The sequence below is a fragment of the Engraulis encrasicolus genome, chromosome 4 (assembly GCF_034702125.1).
Source record: "Engraulis encrasicolus isolate BLACKSEA-1 chromosome 4, IST_EnEncr_1.0, whole genome shotgun sequence".
In the NCBI taxonomy this organism is placed as follows: domain Eukaryota; kingdom Metazoa; phylum Chordata; class Actinopteri; order Clupeiformes; family Engraulidae; genus Engraulis; species Engraulis encrasicolus.
The window spans coordinates 37558500-37575138 of NC_085860.1; the positions used below are offsets into that span (position 1 = coordinate 37558500).

The window sequence follows — 16639 nt, forward strand, 5'->3', positions numbered from 1 at the left end:
GGTCGAGCCGTGTAATGTAATGTAATGTAATATAATACTATACAATGTAATCAAATGTTAAGTAATAATAAGTAATGTAACGCAAAACTGTAAACTACAGTGCAAGTAATGCAATGCATAGCAATACAGTGAGGATGGAAACTCACAGCGGATGCCGTAGATCATAAGCGGGTCTAGCTGCTTCTTGCCGTGCTTGCCCTGGCCCGACAGGTTGGACATGGCCTGCACCTCGCGGTGGAATAGGTAGTCCAGCAGCGTGAGCGCCATCTTCTCGGCCGTGCGGCAGTTGGTGCTGATGTGGAGCATGTCGGCCGCCGAGATGGGGCAGCGCACCCGCATCTCCGTATTGCTCTCGTCGCCCAGCCACGTGCCGCTGGGGAAGTCCTCTACAGAGAGAGAGAGAGAGAGAGAGAGAGAGAGAGAGAGAGAGAGAGAGAGAGAGAGAGAGAGAGAGAAAGGAGAATGGGGGGATGGAACAGAGGGATATGATCAATGGTTGAGTGGTTGAGCCTCTTAATTCTACTTTACTCTATGTTTTGCTCTGTACACAACTGAATCAGCAATATGCACAGAGTGAGTGTCTGTGAGTGTGTCTATGTGTTTGTGAGTGTGTGTGTGTGTGTGTGTGCGCGTGTGTGCGTGTATGTGTATGTGTATGTGTATGTGTATGTGTATGTGTCTGTGTGTGTGTGTCGGTGGAGGGTAGGGCATAGAGAGGAAAAAATATCACAGTCAGACAGGCAGTGATGGAAATCTCCCATGGTCTATTATAAAAGATGTGGGGCGGAATAAATGGGGTTTTGGCAATGCTCTCTGTTTACACCGATATTGCTTTGCCATTTCACAAGTTTTGACTTTGCAAGCAAATAAAAAGTTCAGTGGAGGACATTTAAAAAAAAATAAAAAATAAACGTTTCTCTAGTGCGAGAACAAATAACAACCAAAGAGATGCAGCGGCTCGCCTGCTGATAGAGAAGAAATGAAAATGGTAGGGATGCTCCCGATACCGCTCATTATACTCGTACTCGGACTCGTCAAGCAATTGCCGATACCAGCTATGAGTACTACTATTACTCAAAACAATGCAAAATCTTCTCATGTTCTGCGGACTTGAAATCAGCATGGAAAAAAGTGCCACCTCATACATTTACTAACATTTAAATCTAAATGGAAATGGACAATAAAAATATCACAGGTAGAAAAAAAGTCCATGCATTTATTTTCATTGTATTTTGGTGGTAAAAGGTATCGGTATCGGTACTCGGTATCGGCAAGTACACACATTAATGTACTCGTACTTGTATCGGTTTTCAAAAAAGTGGTATCGGTGCATCCCTAGAAAATGGATCAACACGTTGAGCACAAGACAGCGCCTTATATTAGGGGAGGAAACGTATGCTCGGTCCCTTCACCACACTCAATATGACGCATTGTCAGATTGGACAATTACTTTAGTGAAATCCAGATTCCATCTACGGTACATTCATACCTCAACAATGCATCACACTATGTGTTCTCATAAGAGATGAATCATCGAAGGCTTGTACGGTAACAATCCCCCATCTGGATATTCTAGAGTAAAAAAAATCAGGCCTCACAGCAGCTTCACAGCTCATTACATTGCCAGGGTTTCCGCCACCACTTTACAGTACTTTACAAAGGTGCACTCTGTAGGATGGTGGCCAGAGTAGGTATTGCAACTATGCTGCTCATTGAAACTGTGTGCTGCTGTCTACTGTCAAATTGGATCTATACAAGAATCTTAACTAAATAATGAGCTAATAGTTACTAGTGTGACCAACAGTCCAACAGTGTATACTACATTTTGCAGCTAAAACACATCTATTTCTGGATATTCAAAATGGCGGACAATGGAGAAGATCCCCATGTTCATGTATGAAAAGTGCCATTTTCCCAGTCAAAAAAAGAATACTTCGAATTTGATGGTGGTAGTAAGTATTCATGAAAAAGGTAACATTTGTGAATAAGCAGCATGAATTCTGGAAATAAACTACTAAAAAATATTACACAGTGCACTTGTAAGGCACCCCCTCCTTGACAACAAACACCTACAGTGACACCTTGACTAGATTCTTAGTAAACAAGATTTTGTATTTTGAATGTAGTCATAAGGCATTTTTTAAGTTGCTTTGCCACCATTGAATTCTGCAGCAACCGCACAGGAATACCCTGCCACCTTGAATTCTGCAGCAACCGCGGATTGCAGTGGTCGGCCTTACTTCTTCAGCCTAAAAAACTGCACCTGAATGACTTCATAGTCAGACACCTTAACTGTTTGGAGATGCGACTTTAAATGTGCAGCTCTGTGGCTCTCTGAAAGGGAGGCATAACCCTCCAGTAGCCAGCCAGCTGAACCATCAAAGGCATTGGCGTGATTTACTGGCTGTGCTGGGCAAAATGTCTCCACGCTAGCTAAGAGCCAGCGCCGGCACTCGTGATTGGTGCACGACTTTGCGAGTGCGTCCAATGAGACAGCCAGCACAGCCTGCATGCACATCAAAGTTCTGGAGCAAAGTCTGGGATCAATGTGTGCAAATAGCTGGCTAACCAGGACTCCTTGGCTCCACCAGGAATTTGGCTCGGCAAAAAATAACCTGGCAACAGCCTGGCATTTACTTCCAGACCGTATGGTTTTGGTGCTGGCTAAGGTTTTTATAGGATCAGAGGGAAAAAAACAGCTTCTCCAAAAAAAAAAATACCAAAACCAAAAACCCTGGGAGCCACAGCTGGAGGAACATCTATTTGCTAACACTAGAGTGCCACCATGTGGTCGTAGAGAAGTATAGCAGGGTCAGCCATCATAACAGTACTCTGCTGCAGATGTTAGTTGACCCATGCAAAAGTTCGTTGTTCAAGCACACAGAGGCTGCTAGAAATCAAATTAAAAGTTTAGTCAAAGGAAACCCTGATAGGCCTGAGTCATCCTACCCATGGAAAAAAGAGAGCCTTTCATCCAGCTCATTGTAAAGGATAGGGCTTTCAGAGTTCACACAGTTCAGTACGCTTTATCAAATTAATGACCTTAGACTGCCGTTCAGACCGGTCTGTAAATTGCTTGAACATGTCTTCTGTTTTATATTCCCCTGATATATTGTGACAAAGAAAACAACCAAAAAAAGAACAAAAAACAAACTCAAACCGCAATGCCTGTGTTTGTTTTATCAAAAACAAGGTAACAAACCACTACAGTGTAATATAGCTCCCATAGTAATGTACTGCAAATGTGCACTTTTGAAAGACAGTCGTTATCACAGAACAACCATCACAAGTGCCATCTTATATTTAAAAAATTGTAAATATAACCAGAAATGACAAATCTGATGGCATTCATCAACAGACCTACTACATACAGTAGTTATAAAAGTAGCCTTCTATGGGGTTATAAAATAGTTATTCAAAGCCAAAATACCAATACTCATATATAAACCGCTGCACAATAACATATATGAATAGCAATTCACTGCAATTCCATTGCAAAAAAAGAAAAAGACAATGGAACGGAAACATAGATGGAATGGGTTGATGTATGTGATCCTATTCTGTGAGGGAATGTGAGCATATAATAACCCCTCTCTTTATGTACACAGCCAAGGTTCCATGCATTATAATATGGAACAATGAATCTAATCATTTACAAATGACTGGTGCATTAATCACGGTTCTGCACTGAGCCCTGTCTTAGACACATCTGGTTGCACGTATGTTTTTCAGCAGTGATATCACAGAGTTACATCTGTATGTAATATGTGCACAGTGTTTCATGTTTGCTGCACGCTTTTTGTTATGAGTGGGTGTGGACGCATCTCAATGTTGACAAATGAGTGGAGTGCTACGTTCGAGTCCTGCAAGAAAGAAAAAAACATTTCCACTAGCCTCCCTCCACCGTCCACTCGAGAAACAATCTGAACAAACAAATCAAAGCTACAATCAGAAAAGCTGTTTATTTTCTCCTCTTTTCCATGGTTGTGTTTACTGATAAGATCTAGCCGCTACAATCGAGATTAAAAGAAAAAACAAGAGTCACTTTCGGTGCATCCGTCAGCCGTTTTTTATGAGAGGAACTGATTTAGTCAGTTCTATTAGGACCAGATGAAACCTTCAAAAGGCACGAGGATAGGCATATGCTTTGCTCTCCGATTGAACACGACACCTTGAAACATTTGTGACCTCTGGCACGTCCTATTTAGCACAGAGGTCATTGTGTTCTGTCGCCATATGATCCGATGCATCAAAGGTGGCTCCGAATAATGCTATCTTTCACTGCTCACAGTTAACACGCTGGGACTGCTGTTCGACTGCCAAGAAAGAGGGTTAAAAATACATCGCTAAAGTGGGAGCCACCATATTCTTTTTTTCCTTCTTTTTTTTAAGGGGGCTGTCTGGCTTGCAAAATGAAAAGTAAGATCGAAGCAATGTCTCCAAGTCCCTCACATAGTATTCACACACACACACACACACACACACACACACACACACACACACACACACACACACACACACACACACACACACACACACACACACACACACACACACACACACACACACACAGAACCAGGTGTATAACACGAGACATACATGAAGTGACATTCAGGCACTATAAGGAACATGATGCCAAAAAACTGGAGGGAAGTAGCTGTGATTCTCACATATCCCCAAAATGAAAGCCAATAAAGATCTGCTCTGACAGTTCTTCCAGAGGTACCTGAGGAGTTTAGAGTGCATTGTGTGTGCACACCAAAGAGACAGAGACCAATGAGCATGTTTGAAATATCAAAGTACCAAACACACAAATATTATGCGGCAGCTGCGCCACAGAATGGTCTTATGGTCTATTTAGCAGTCCCTCAAGGATTTCACAGGTTTTTTCGTGATTGTTGTAGCCAAAAATGCCTGACTTCAAGGGACCTTTTCCAAAAAGTTGCAGTGAAAGTTGTGGTGGTTTTCAGCCTTTTGTTGCCATAATATTGCATTTGGAAGTTGAAATTGCGATACACATATGCAATACTCCCTTTTGTAATAGAAATTGAGTAATTAGGTTATACTATAAACATATATTCGCACATTACCAGTGGGAATTGCACAGACCAAGCAAACTTACTGTGTAGCATATTCGCACAAGACCAGTTTTAGAATTTACTGAAGAAACTTTGGGTAGGCTATTCTCCCCTGCACTGTGGAGGTTGTTAGTGATGTGACTTTCTGATGTTTTGGGGTTTTACTTTGTAGCTCTCAGTATTTCTGTGATCAACTATTGTTGTTTTTCCTTGACCAACCTCTTCAATAATTATTGCTTGGTACACCAGTAGTTTCTTTCTTTTCCACTTTTGTGTACAATTATATAAATTAGGATTAAAACAATTGGCATAAGAATAACCCACTTTATTAGAAATGTGAAACATAGCTTACCATTAATGGGCACAAAGGGTCCCATAACGATCAATGTTGCTAGAAAACAACCTGCGAGCAGTGTTCTTGGATTTCTTTGTTGTTATTTTTTGCGAATCAGATTCTGTTTGGTGCGATAAGGTGCAGCATGCCCCTAAAACACTGCTCAACATTTCAGCCTCACACAGTTTGACCTCTGCACGAGAATAGACTGACGTGCGTGTCGCCATAAACATGATCAACAAGGGTTTTATCCACAGTTCACCGGCAAAGGAAAGGGAGAAAACACAAGTCTTAAATCTTGTCACGATGTGACCAAATATCTGAGGTTGCATGTAACGAAAGCAACAAAATTGACGTGGAAGGTAGTTTCACGGTTTCACAAGGTAGGAAAGTTGCACTAAATGATGAAAATTGCAACACCACACTGAATTTGCGGGGATTGGCTGAAGTTGCATAAAAGTTACAAATCTCAAAATCATAGACTCCTCGAGGGTCTGATGCTGTATGGGAAACACTATGAATGAATGAATGACCTTCACAGACAGCTTTTGTGCTGCGGGTGGGCAGCCTCACCTTCCGAGTTGAGGGTGATGAGGGTGACGTTGTTGTGGTTCGGTGCCGCGCCCGGCCCGCCGCTGGGCATGGAGTCGCTGGTCTCCGAGCCGCTCTCCTGCTCCTCCTGGCTGTCCTCGTGCACTGGCACCTTCACCAGGATGGTGTTCTGACGACGCCCGCCCACCGTGCTGCAAAGCCAAACACATTGTCACCAACACACACGTTTGACATAGAGAAACAAAACCGCAATGTATATTTTTCAGTCACTTGCATGATGCCACCCTGTAAGAACCCAAAACGTAATAACTGCCCATAATGTAATCATTTGGGCCCATTTGAAACATAATAAAGCCTGTAACGTAATAACATTCTGGCCATAACGTGATAAGTTATTACATTAAAGACAGGTTATTACGTTATTGGTCTTACACTTCAAAAAAAGCTTTGATAATGTAATAACGATGCCATTAATAACTGCCAGTAATGTAATAATTTGGGCCCATTTGAGACGTAATAAAGTCAAGAGCGTAATAAGTGCATGCTTTTAAGCACAATATGTATAGTATATTGTTTCTGAGGTGTAAATACCTTACAAACAACTCATCACAACTTGGTACATGTTTGTGCTCATGACGCTTGTGTTGCTTTTCAGAGCTTTTGACTTCGGACAATTTGTGTACTGTTAACATCAACAATTGAGCGATGGCGTTCACAGTCTTACATCAGTTGGAAATAAGTGTCTAGTGGCCAAAGCTGAACTGATATAACATTTACCGGTACTTCCAAACTTCCAAGCATGCTCCATTCTCAACTGTTTATAATGCTTGTGAGGCTTTGAGCCTCATCTTGTGAGTGTACGACTTCAAGGCTGTGGCACTAAAGAGGGTGCTCACTTCACTTTGAGAAAGAGTGAGTGTCAGAATGTGTGTGTGTGTGTGTGTGTGTGTGTGTGTGTGTGTGTGTGTGTGTGTGTGTGTGTGTGTGTGTGTGTTCCAGCAAACCCACTTGCTGAGGAGGTTCTCCAAAGACTCTGAGGCACGAGTAAGTGTCTCCTCTGCGACCTTTGGCTTGTTGTCACCGCTTACGATCACATTGGTCTGTGGAACCACACTGGGGAAACACAATAGACAGGAAAAAAAACAAAATTGGTAATGATAAACAAACCAGCATAGTGAGATTCAAAACATGTCAGGTGTGGATGAGGTCAAATGCGAGCATGTGTCTTCATTCACCGTACTGACACTCATTTTGTAAACACACTGTAGAATTCTATATAAAACAAGTGAGTGATGTGACTATATTGACTGTGAGTTAGATTCTTAATAGTCCAGATAACCTTGCATTCAAGAGGAATGAAACTTATGCGCTCAAAAAAGGTAGCCAGGCTGTCTACAGAGTTGTAGTCACAGAGACAGGTCTTGGTCTTGAGAGTGAGACCCCTTTTCCATTCAAACTGAAATGGAAGCGCTCACATCAATCTAGAAAGCTGTATAACAACTATACAGCATAATCAATTATAGCATCTAGAAGCATAGCAACTAGAAATGGATTAGTAGACTGTACTGTTTTCATTATCTGAACAATGACGCTATTGGATGGGGGGCATGCATATGATGAGTTAGGGGACTTTGGAATGCTTATGATGAGATCAAGGGGGCATTTCTTCCACAAAAAAAAAAAAGTTAAGAACCACTACTCTATAAAAATCAGCTCTACAGTGCTACTCACTAGTGTAGCGCCCTGCATAACATTGAAAACATTACATTGTGCCAAAACTAAGTTTCAGCCATTTACTAGCCAACGGGTCATGGTTTTAAATACATTCTAAACCCTCCTCCTTCCCTGTGAAAAAGCAGCTCTCTCTTTCTCACCAGCGCACTTTATTCCAGGTCTGTGTGGCTCCGAGAGGAGATCCTGCCACCATGGGCACCTGAATGGGCCCCTGGTTCTTGTTGACTACCGCGTCCAGCTTCTCCTCCAAGGCCCGGCAAGTGGCCTCCAACACCTGGAGCTTGGCCTCCATGGAGTCCAGCCTCTGGCAAATGGACTGGTTCATGGTGAATAGCAAGGTCTGTGGGAAAAAATGGCAAAAGTGATCATTTGGGGCCTTGCCGTGGCCTAACGGTAGGGCACTGGATTACTATGCCGGCGACCCGGGTTCGATTTTGGAACAGGTCATTTGCCGATCCTTCCCCGTCTCTCTCTCTCTCTCTCTCTCTCTCTCTCTCTCTCTCTCTCTCTCTCTCTCTCTCTCCTCTCTCTCTCTCTCTCTCTCTCTCTCTCTCTCTCTCTCTCTCTCTCTCTCTCTCGCTCTCTCTCTCTCTCTCTTGTCAAAAAATAAAGGCAAAAAGCCCTGAAAATAGATATATGGTATTAAAAAAAAAGTTATAATTTGGCCTTGCTCCTGAGTATTTTGAGTGTTCTGTTGTTCTGTTGGAGTCATAAGTTTAAAACGCAGGAATAATCAGGAAAAACATGGACTGTGTGTGTGTGTGTGTGTGTGTGTGTGTGTGTGTGTGTGTGTGTGTGTGTGTGTGTGTGTGTGTGTGTGTGTGTGTGTGTAATACCTTAAGTGTGGCATCCTGGCTGGAGATTTCCACCCTTGAACGTTTTCTGTCTGGTTTGCCGTCTACATCCTCATGGTTCTCCAAAACATCTGCACATCAAAACCCAAGAACGTGCATCACTTAAGTTCACAGCAATTTAAGTTTGGATCAATGCCAGAAGAATACATGAATGCACTGAACATCTACTGTATGAAGAAGAGGAGGTGCTATGGGACGCCCCTGCTTTATTTTACCCAGAGCTGGTCGCAGTCCTGTTCGTATTACCACCATTCTAAGAAATGTCTAGATATATTCATACTTATTGACCCGTTTAGAAGTCACGTCATCACAGACTATGTGTGCATTGTGGCCTCAATGTTGGGCTCTAAAATATTGCAGACTATTCAGAAGAGGATCGTAATGTTTAAAATACTGCACTTGTCCTTTAACCTGGTTTACTACCGAGTCAGGTTCTTGGAATATTTCCCTGATATGATCATTTTCCCCACTCTCTGCCCCTTAGTACTTGGTGCCACTCAGACAAATCACCTGATTGGTCCTCCTGGCCCAGGTCTTCCACAGCGATTTGGACCATCTCCACCAAATCATGCTCGGCCATCATTCAGGCCTACAGTAGGCCAAGAAAACAATGTTGATTAAACACTCTCTCTCTCTCTCTCTCTCTCTCTCTCTCTCTCTCTCTCTCTCTCTCTCTCTCTCTCTCTCTCTCTCTCTCTCTCTCTCTCTCTCTCTCTCTCTCTCTCTCTCTCTCACACACACACACACACCTTGCTCAACTGAGCTGCATCATCTGCATTCTCTTATTGTAAATAAGAAAAATATAAGGCCCAAATACAACCTTTATAATTGCCTTTATGCATGCCTTCATAATTGCACATATTCAGCTGTATTGATTTATTGGAAACATTTATCCAGTATGCTATTTATAATATAAGACTACTACTACTACTATTAATAATAATAATAATAATAATAATAATAATAATAATAATAACGATTACCCTAAAAATAAATAAACAATTATTATTCCACCTGTTTGGCAATAGCCTTGTTTATGGAAAAACAAAAGCAAGCAGCAGCATGGTATGGATTTCCATTGCAATAACACAAAAGGACATTCGTGAGCGTTTATTTTGAAAATGTGGATGTGTATTTGTGTGATTTCGTAGGAAGACAACATGTTTCATCGCAACACCAAACTGCGCACATGCACAACTCGACTCGCCCTTGCAGGAACATAGCGGTCTGTCAACATACAGTCAGGCTGTGTTCTTCCACTGGGGCAAATAGGACATGAAATGAATGCCACGACGACTGTCACATTCTATGTGCTAACTCAACAGTCCGTCAAAGTTTGTAGAAGGTTGAATTCCACTCCAGATTAGTTTAGGGACTAGGCTTCTTCCAGGTAACATTGTTGTTGATGATGACAGTTTGTGCTAAACTAGCTTTGATACTCCTCCAGATTATCTGACTGCTGTGATGTGGGCACATGCTAACTTTGGGTATTCGGGTGACCGCCGGACAGCCAGTTTGCCAAAATCACTTTGGTGGCCAGATCATTTGGATTATTTTGGTTACATTTCACTTCAGAAATCCAGCTTTCCAGGTGCACCGTTTCCGTGGTCGCTACAAAGATTTACCTAAAACTAGCTATGCGCCGAACATTGGCTAGTCGGCTAACATTAGCAGCTGGCTAAAGGGCTTGCAAGAAGTAAATGCAAAAGAGGTAAGCAAGCTAGCAAATGTTCCTAGGCCTCATTTGAAGTAGCGTTGGCCGAACATGACTATGTGGAGTCGGTCTGTTAACTGGTATCCTTCAGCATCCACCAGTATCGACTACGTTGAATGCAGTGCTTCAACCTCTCGAGATATGTTCTGTGTCAGATTGGGTTATATTACCGTGTGAATGATGAATTCTCGTGTTGTTTGTAGGGTTTCCGATAATGGCGCCCTTCCTCGCGAGAAAAACGCTCCGTGCCTGAGCTCGGCAGATCGTCTCGCTCTCGCTTCGCTTGTTCCTCTGTCTGCACAACAAGAGGCGGGGTTGAGAATTGCAACCGGCTTCACCCAGAAATAAAGCATCTAGGAAGATGTGCTGACTATGCTATAATATTTTATTTTCGTCAACTTGTCCTGATATCAGAAAATCTTAATTCCGAACAGAAATACGAGTTGAAGACCGTAGTTGTTATTCCTCCACAATAATGAGTTCTAGATGGTCAGGCACAGCTGCGGGAAATACAAGGATTCAAAGATACAGTTCTTCAAATAATGTCACATTTACAATGGAACTGTTGATCATATTTGTTCATGTATTACTCCAAAATTATGAGAGGTAAAAGAGATAGGCAAAAAAGATAAGTCATGTCAGATTTTCACAACGCGTACACCATTATAAACACATTTGAGCATGGTATTTGAGGCTGGCATAAAATGCAATTTCGTTGTGTGCAGTCAACAGTGAACACTTATGTACTGTGGAGTGCTGAGTTGGAGTCAAGTCAAGAGTACTTTATTGTCAAAATTGTATGTAACAGGGTTAGCACAGGAGTTTGAAATTGCGTTTGACCAGTCTCCAATGTGCAGTTTAACTAAAAACATTTAAATAAGACATTGACAATAATCTCTCTCTCTCTCTCTCTCTCTCTCTCTCTCTCTCTCTCTCTCTCTCTCTCTCTCTCTCTCTCTCTCTCTCTCTCTCTCTCACACACACACACACACACACACACACACACACACACACACACACACACACACAACACACACACACACACACACACACACACACACACACACACACACACAAACTAACCTACATTAATTTACAGTTCTTTCTCTGACACATTCATTCACAGCATACACACAGAACATACACACTCCCATGTGCAGTTTTTCAAACACTAAGATACTGATATAGACATGTATAATGCAACACACACACACACACACACACACACACACACACACACACACACACACACACACACACACACACACACACACACACACACACACTGTGCAATAAGAGTACTGCCATACACAACCACACACACACACACATAGCAGCAGCAATAATTTAAGCGCAATCTTGTTATTCACAATATTTAAGCAGGACTGAAACATGGTGGGGCTGGTAGGGATGTTCATGTTATTGAAATACGTTTATTGGGTGGGACACATTTTTGAATTAATTTTCTATTAGTACAGCCCATACTTTCCCTATGTTAGTCGAATGGGCATCAGCTTCCTTTTCAAATGTCCACTTCAGATAACAGCGCACACGACTCAATTTCCAACAGAGAAAAACAACGAGCCAGCCAGGAGTCGAACCTAGAATCTTCTGATCCGTAGTCAGACGCGTTATCCATTGCGCCACTGGCCCGCATGGTAAAACTTCGAACGTGATGACGTATTAATAGTGCGCCGAAACACTGCGAGTGTGTGACGTATGGTTTAGAAAACATTTTCAATTTCGCGATTTCAGGATTTGGTTTATTTTCTGGGAAATATATGGCTATGAATGCTAGCCTGTTACAAAAATCTGCTGAGTGTATCATTGGGAGGTTATCCTCCTTCAATGGTGAACAGGGATTACTGGTTGTTGATGTTTTTTTTTTGACGGCTCTGATTTAAACACAGTACAATAATGCCCTCTGTCGGCAGCCTGGTGCAGTTCATAGGTAGGTCATGTCAAGTCACATTCAAGGAGCATCACAAAATAAAAACAAGCGATACATAAAACATGAAATGAAAGTAGAGGGAAAAAAAGCATTAAAAGTATCAAACACAGATATATGAGAAATATTAAGATAGTGCAACTATTTGAAGTCAATATGAATAAATAACAATAAAACCATAGTTAAAAGCAAGAAAGTAATCAAATAAAATTAAAAGTATTAAAATCAAAGAGTTCAAGATCAAAAGCATCTGTAAACGACTTTGTCTTAAAGGGACAGTTCTGTCAATTTCAACATGCAGTTGTAATGCTCACACTACCCTGGACTTGTCAGTGCCTGAGATTTTTTTTCTTCTTCTTTAGCCGTTTCTGAGATCCTGGTCATTGTAATGGGGGCAGCTCTTTGTTTACATTTCAAAAAAACATTTTTATTTATTCCTAAAAACATCCAAAAGGTTATAAAACATCAGCAGACAACTAGCAAACAGCAGTACCTTTTGGGAAAATATTTGGTGTTGGCCTATGTTTCAGTTTTTAAAAATGTAAACAAACGCTGCCCCCATTAGAATTGCTCATATCTCGGAAAGGGCTGAGCCGAAAAATGTGGCATCACTGGGTACTGACAAGTCAAGGGTAGCGTGAGCAATACAAAAGCATGTTGAAATTGACTGAACTGGTCCTTTAAGTTGTGATTTAAAACTATTTATGGAGGGTGCTGTTTTAATAAGAGTTGGAGGCTGATTCCAGAGTCTAGCATGGCAGGGAAAATTGTCTAAATACAACAGATAATAATCTCACACGCGCGCGCACACACACACACACACACACACACACACACACACACACACACACACACACACACACACACACACACACACACACACACACACACACACACAACTATACTCATACATGCATTTACTATTCTTTCTCTGACACTTTCATTCACAGCATACACACAGACACATACTCACACGTGCAGTTTTTCAAACACAGACATACTGATATAGACATGTACAATAGGCCTACAATACAACACACACACACACACACACACACACACATAGCAGCAGAAGTAGTGGTTGTAGCTGTTAAGATACATTCAACAACTTTTACAGGGGCTCACAAAAGGTATGTATAGTGTTGTGGGGCATGAGGTAACAGTTATACATTTGGAGTGAAGAAACTATGGGCTGTTCCACTGGATGGTATCAACTCAGCTCAACTCAACTCCAACTGTACCATTAATGGTACAGTGCCTTGTTGAGGCTGCAGTCGAGTGAAGATGGTTCCAAAAGGTGATGAATAGAAAAGTAACTTTCAACCCCTTAAGCCACAGCATTATAAATGAGCTGTTACCAGAATGACAATGACCAAGTCATAATGTATTTCTAAAGGCCCCGTGCACTGTCATAGTAGTGTAGTACTATAGTAGTTAACTTTTAATGTCTATTACAGCGTGCCACAGGAGGTACGGCGTGCATTAAGGGGCTACAAAAATTCAACAGTTGTATTTAGGCGCTGGGATAACCTTCATCCTCTTGACCTTGTCCTCCATTCCCCCTCCAAACACATCAACCTTACAACTATAGCTGTAGTTAGATAGTATAGTGTAAGGCTCATGTTGTAGTATTGTTGAATTGCACAGGTAGTTATTGCAATTACTATAATGTGTGTGATACACATCTTTACCTCGTCCCCAAACCATGGCTGGCGTCCTTGCAAGGACTCCTGACGTCTCAACGACACGGCAACGCCTAACCGCTACCCTTTGCAAATCCAGGATTTTTCAGCATCTGGTTGATAAGGTCATTTTTTCGAAGGTGGACCTGATCAGGGGATCAGTACACCTTGTACACCCTGTTGATGTCCCGAAAACAGCTCTGATCACACCGTTTTGTTTGTTTGAGTTCCTGCACACACCGTTACGGGGTCGGCCTTTGGTGTTTGTGTATCTTGACGACATCCTTGTGGCCTTTGCATCACCTTCAGAGCACCTTTCGCACCTTCACACTCTGAGCGACTTACCGAGCACAGGCTTATCATCAATCCAGCCAAGTGCAAGACTTTATGGAGCATAGAATCATGAAGGGCGGGGTTGTCACCAGTTTTCCATTCCCAGTCACTGTCAAAGCCTTACTGGAGTTTCTAGGCAGTTAACTTCTATCACTGTTTTCTCCCCAGGGCCGCCCAAACCATGCAACCCTTGTAGAATAGAATAGAAAGCCTTTATTGTCATTATACAAAGTATACTGAGATTTGAGCTTCCCTACAAAGTGCACAGTCCTTTATAGATGAACATTGTCCAGTAAGTGTGAGTTCATTGTTGTAACAGCTTTGGGGAAGAAGCTGTTCTTCATCCTATTGGTTCTGGCTGGTAATGCCTCGTAGCGCCTGCCAGAGGGCAACAGTGTGAAGAGATGGAAGCCAGGATGTGTGGGATCTTTAATGATACTCCTGGCTCTATTTACGCAGCGGGAGTTGTAGATGGTGGGTATGGGAGGCAGGGGGCAGCCTATGATTTTTTGCACTGTTTTGGTCACCCTCTGCAGTCTCTTCCTGTCAGCCTCAGTGCAGATTGAGTGCCACACTGACACTGGGCCTTTTTTACCAGAGCCGAGGTGTTAGTCGACCAGGAGAGATCAGAGGAGATGTGTACACCTAGGAATTTAAATGAGCTCACTTGCTCTACACGTTCACCATTGATGTAGAGGGGGGCAGGAGCATCTTTGTTCCGCCGGAAGTCCAGGATGAGCTCCTTCGTCTTGGAGATGTTCAGGGCCAGGTTGTTGGATGCACACCACTCTCCAAGTTTCAGGACCTCATCCCTGTAGGCCTCCTCCTTTCCCTCTGTTATCAGCCCCACCACTGTTTTGTCATCTGTAAATTTGACAATGGGTGGTCTCTGGGTGGATGGGGCTACAGTCAAACGTGTAGAGGGAGTAGAGAAGTGGGCTCAACACACATCCCTGGGGCGAGCCGGTGCTGAGGGTTCGGATGGTTGAGAGATGGTGACCTAGTTTCACTTGTTGGGGACGATTAACAAGGAAGTCTTTGATCCAGGAGCATGTGGATGATGGAAGTCCTAGATGTCTCAGCTTGGGGATTAGGATGTCAGGAATGATGGTGTTAAAAGCTGAGCTATAATCGATGAAGAGCATCCTGACGTAGGTCCCTTGTCTTTCCAGGTGACTCAGTGCAGAGTGGAGGGCAATGGCTGGCTATTACATCCTCGGTGGATCTGTTTGCCCGGTATGCAAACTGATGAGGGTCTAGGGTTGGGGGGAGACAGGCTCAGCATCAGTTTTTCAAAGCACTTGGTGATGACTGGAGTGAGTGCAACAGGGCAAAAGTCATTGAGGGTGGTAGTAGATGCCTTCTTTGGAACAGGTATGATGGTGGCAGATTTCAATCAGGCTGGGGTGGTGGCTTGTTTCAGTGACAGGTATGACAAGTATGAGGTCCTGCAAGGCGGCAGGCCTAAACACACCATGGACTGGAGCCCGGAAAGAGAAGGCCTTTGTGGATGCTAAGGCCACGCCATGCTGGCCCATCCTGCCTCCTCCGTCCCAATCGCACTTACCACAGACGAGTCAGACCACACGGTGGGTACGGTTTACGAGCAGTGGGTGGGTAATGCTTAACAGCCTCTTGCCTTTTTCAGTTGCGTCCTAGCAAACAGGAATTTGGCACCTTAGACCGGGAGCTACTTGGTGTGTACCTCGCCATCTAACACTTTCGTTCACTGCTTGAGGCACGCCAGTTATGTGGACCACAAGCCACTGACTTTCGCCATGTCCATGTTCACTCGGCCATGGTCTGACAGGCAACAGCGGCAGTTGACTTACATTTATGAGTTCACAACGGATATTGCACACCTTTCTGGAAAGCACAACCATGTCGCAGACTGCCTCTCCTTTGCTGTTGTGGGGGTGGTCCACCTCGGCCTGGACTACGGCAGCATGGCAGCAGAGCAGGCCACAGACCCGGAGGTGCAGGCTTGCCGTTCATCCACTACTGGGCTGCAGCTGGCACTACTCTGATTGGCGACATCTCCATGGGCTCTCCTACGCCTGTTGTGCCTGCAAAGTCGAGGTTTTTGCTGCCTTCCATGGCCTCTCACACCCTGATACCAAGGCCTCTTAGTGGCTGGTGGCAGCCAAGTTTGTGTGGCATGGACTGAAAAAGGATTTGAGGGACTGGACGAACACCTACAGTATGTGGAGTGCCAGCGTGCCAAAGTATACCGCCACATGAAAGCGCCACTAGAACAGTTCCAAGTGCCAGGACAACATTTCAACCAAGTCTACATCAACCTAGTCGGCCCACTTCCACCCTTGCAGGGTGAAACTCATGCGCTGCAGGCTGAAAATGGTCGCCAGGACCACACGGTACAGAGGCTGTTCCACTGTCATGCATTTATTTG

At 43.3% G+C, this 16639-nt stretch overlaps 1 protein-coding gene and 1 non-coding gene across 2 annotated transcripts in view; both read right to left on the reverse strand.

Annotated features, from left to right (window-relative positions):
• The window catches only part of banp (BTG3 associated nuclear protein), an 82354-nt gene extending 71765 nt beyond the window's left edge, over positions 1 to 10589 (reverse strand). The window contains exons 1-7 of the mRNA XM_063197354.1: positions 10437 to 10589; positions 9063 to 9141; positions 8535 to 8623; positions 7839 to 8038; positions 6973 to 7077; positions 5986 to 6155; positions 147 to 386 (exon numbers count right to left, since the gene is read on the reverse strand). Of these exons, the coding sequence (XP_063053424.1) occupies positions 147 to 386; positions 5986 to 6155; positions 6973 to 7077; positions 7839 to 8038; positions 8535 to 8623; positions 9063 to 9135 (877 nt within the window). The 5' untranslated portion in view covers positions 9136 to 9141; positions 10437 to 10589. The remainder of the gene's footprint in view (positions 1 to 146; positions 387 to 5985; positions 6156 to 6972; positions 7078 to 7838; positions 8039 to 8534; positions 8624 to 9062; positions 9142 to 10436) is intronic.
• A 1257-nt stretch (positions 10590 to 11846) lies between these two features.
• Positions 11847 to 11919, reverse strand: trnar-acg (transfer RNA arginine (anticodon ACG)). The gene has a single exon. It is a non-coding gene; the product is annotated as a tRNA-Arg (tRNA).
• Between the last annotated feature and the right edge of the window lie 4720 nt (positions 11920 to 16639).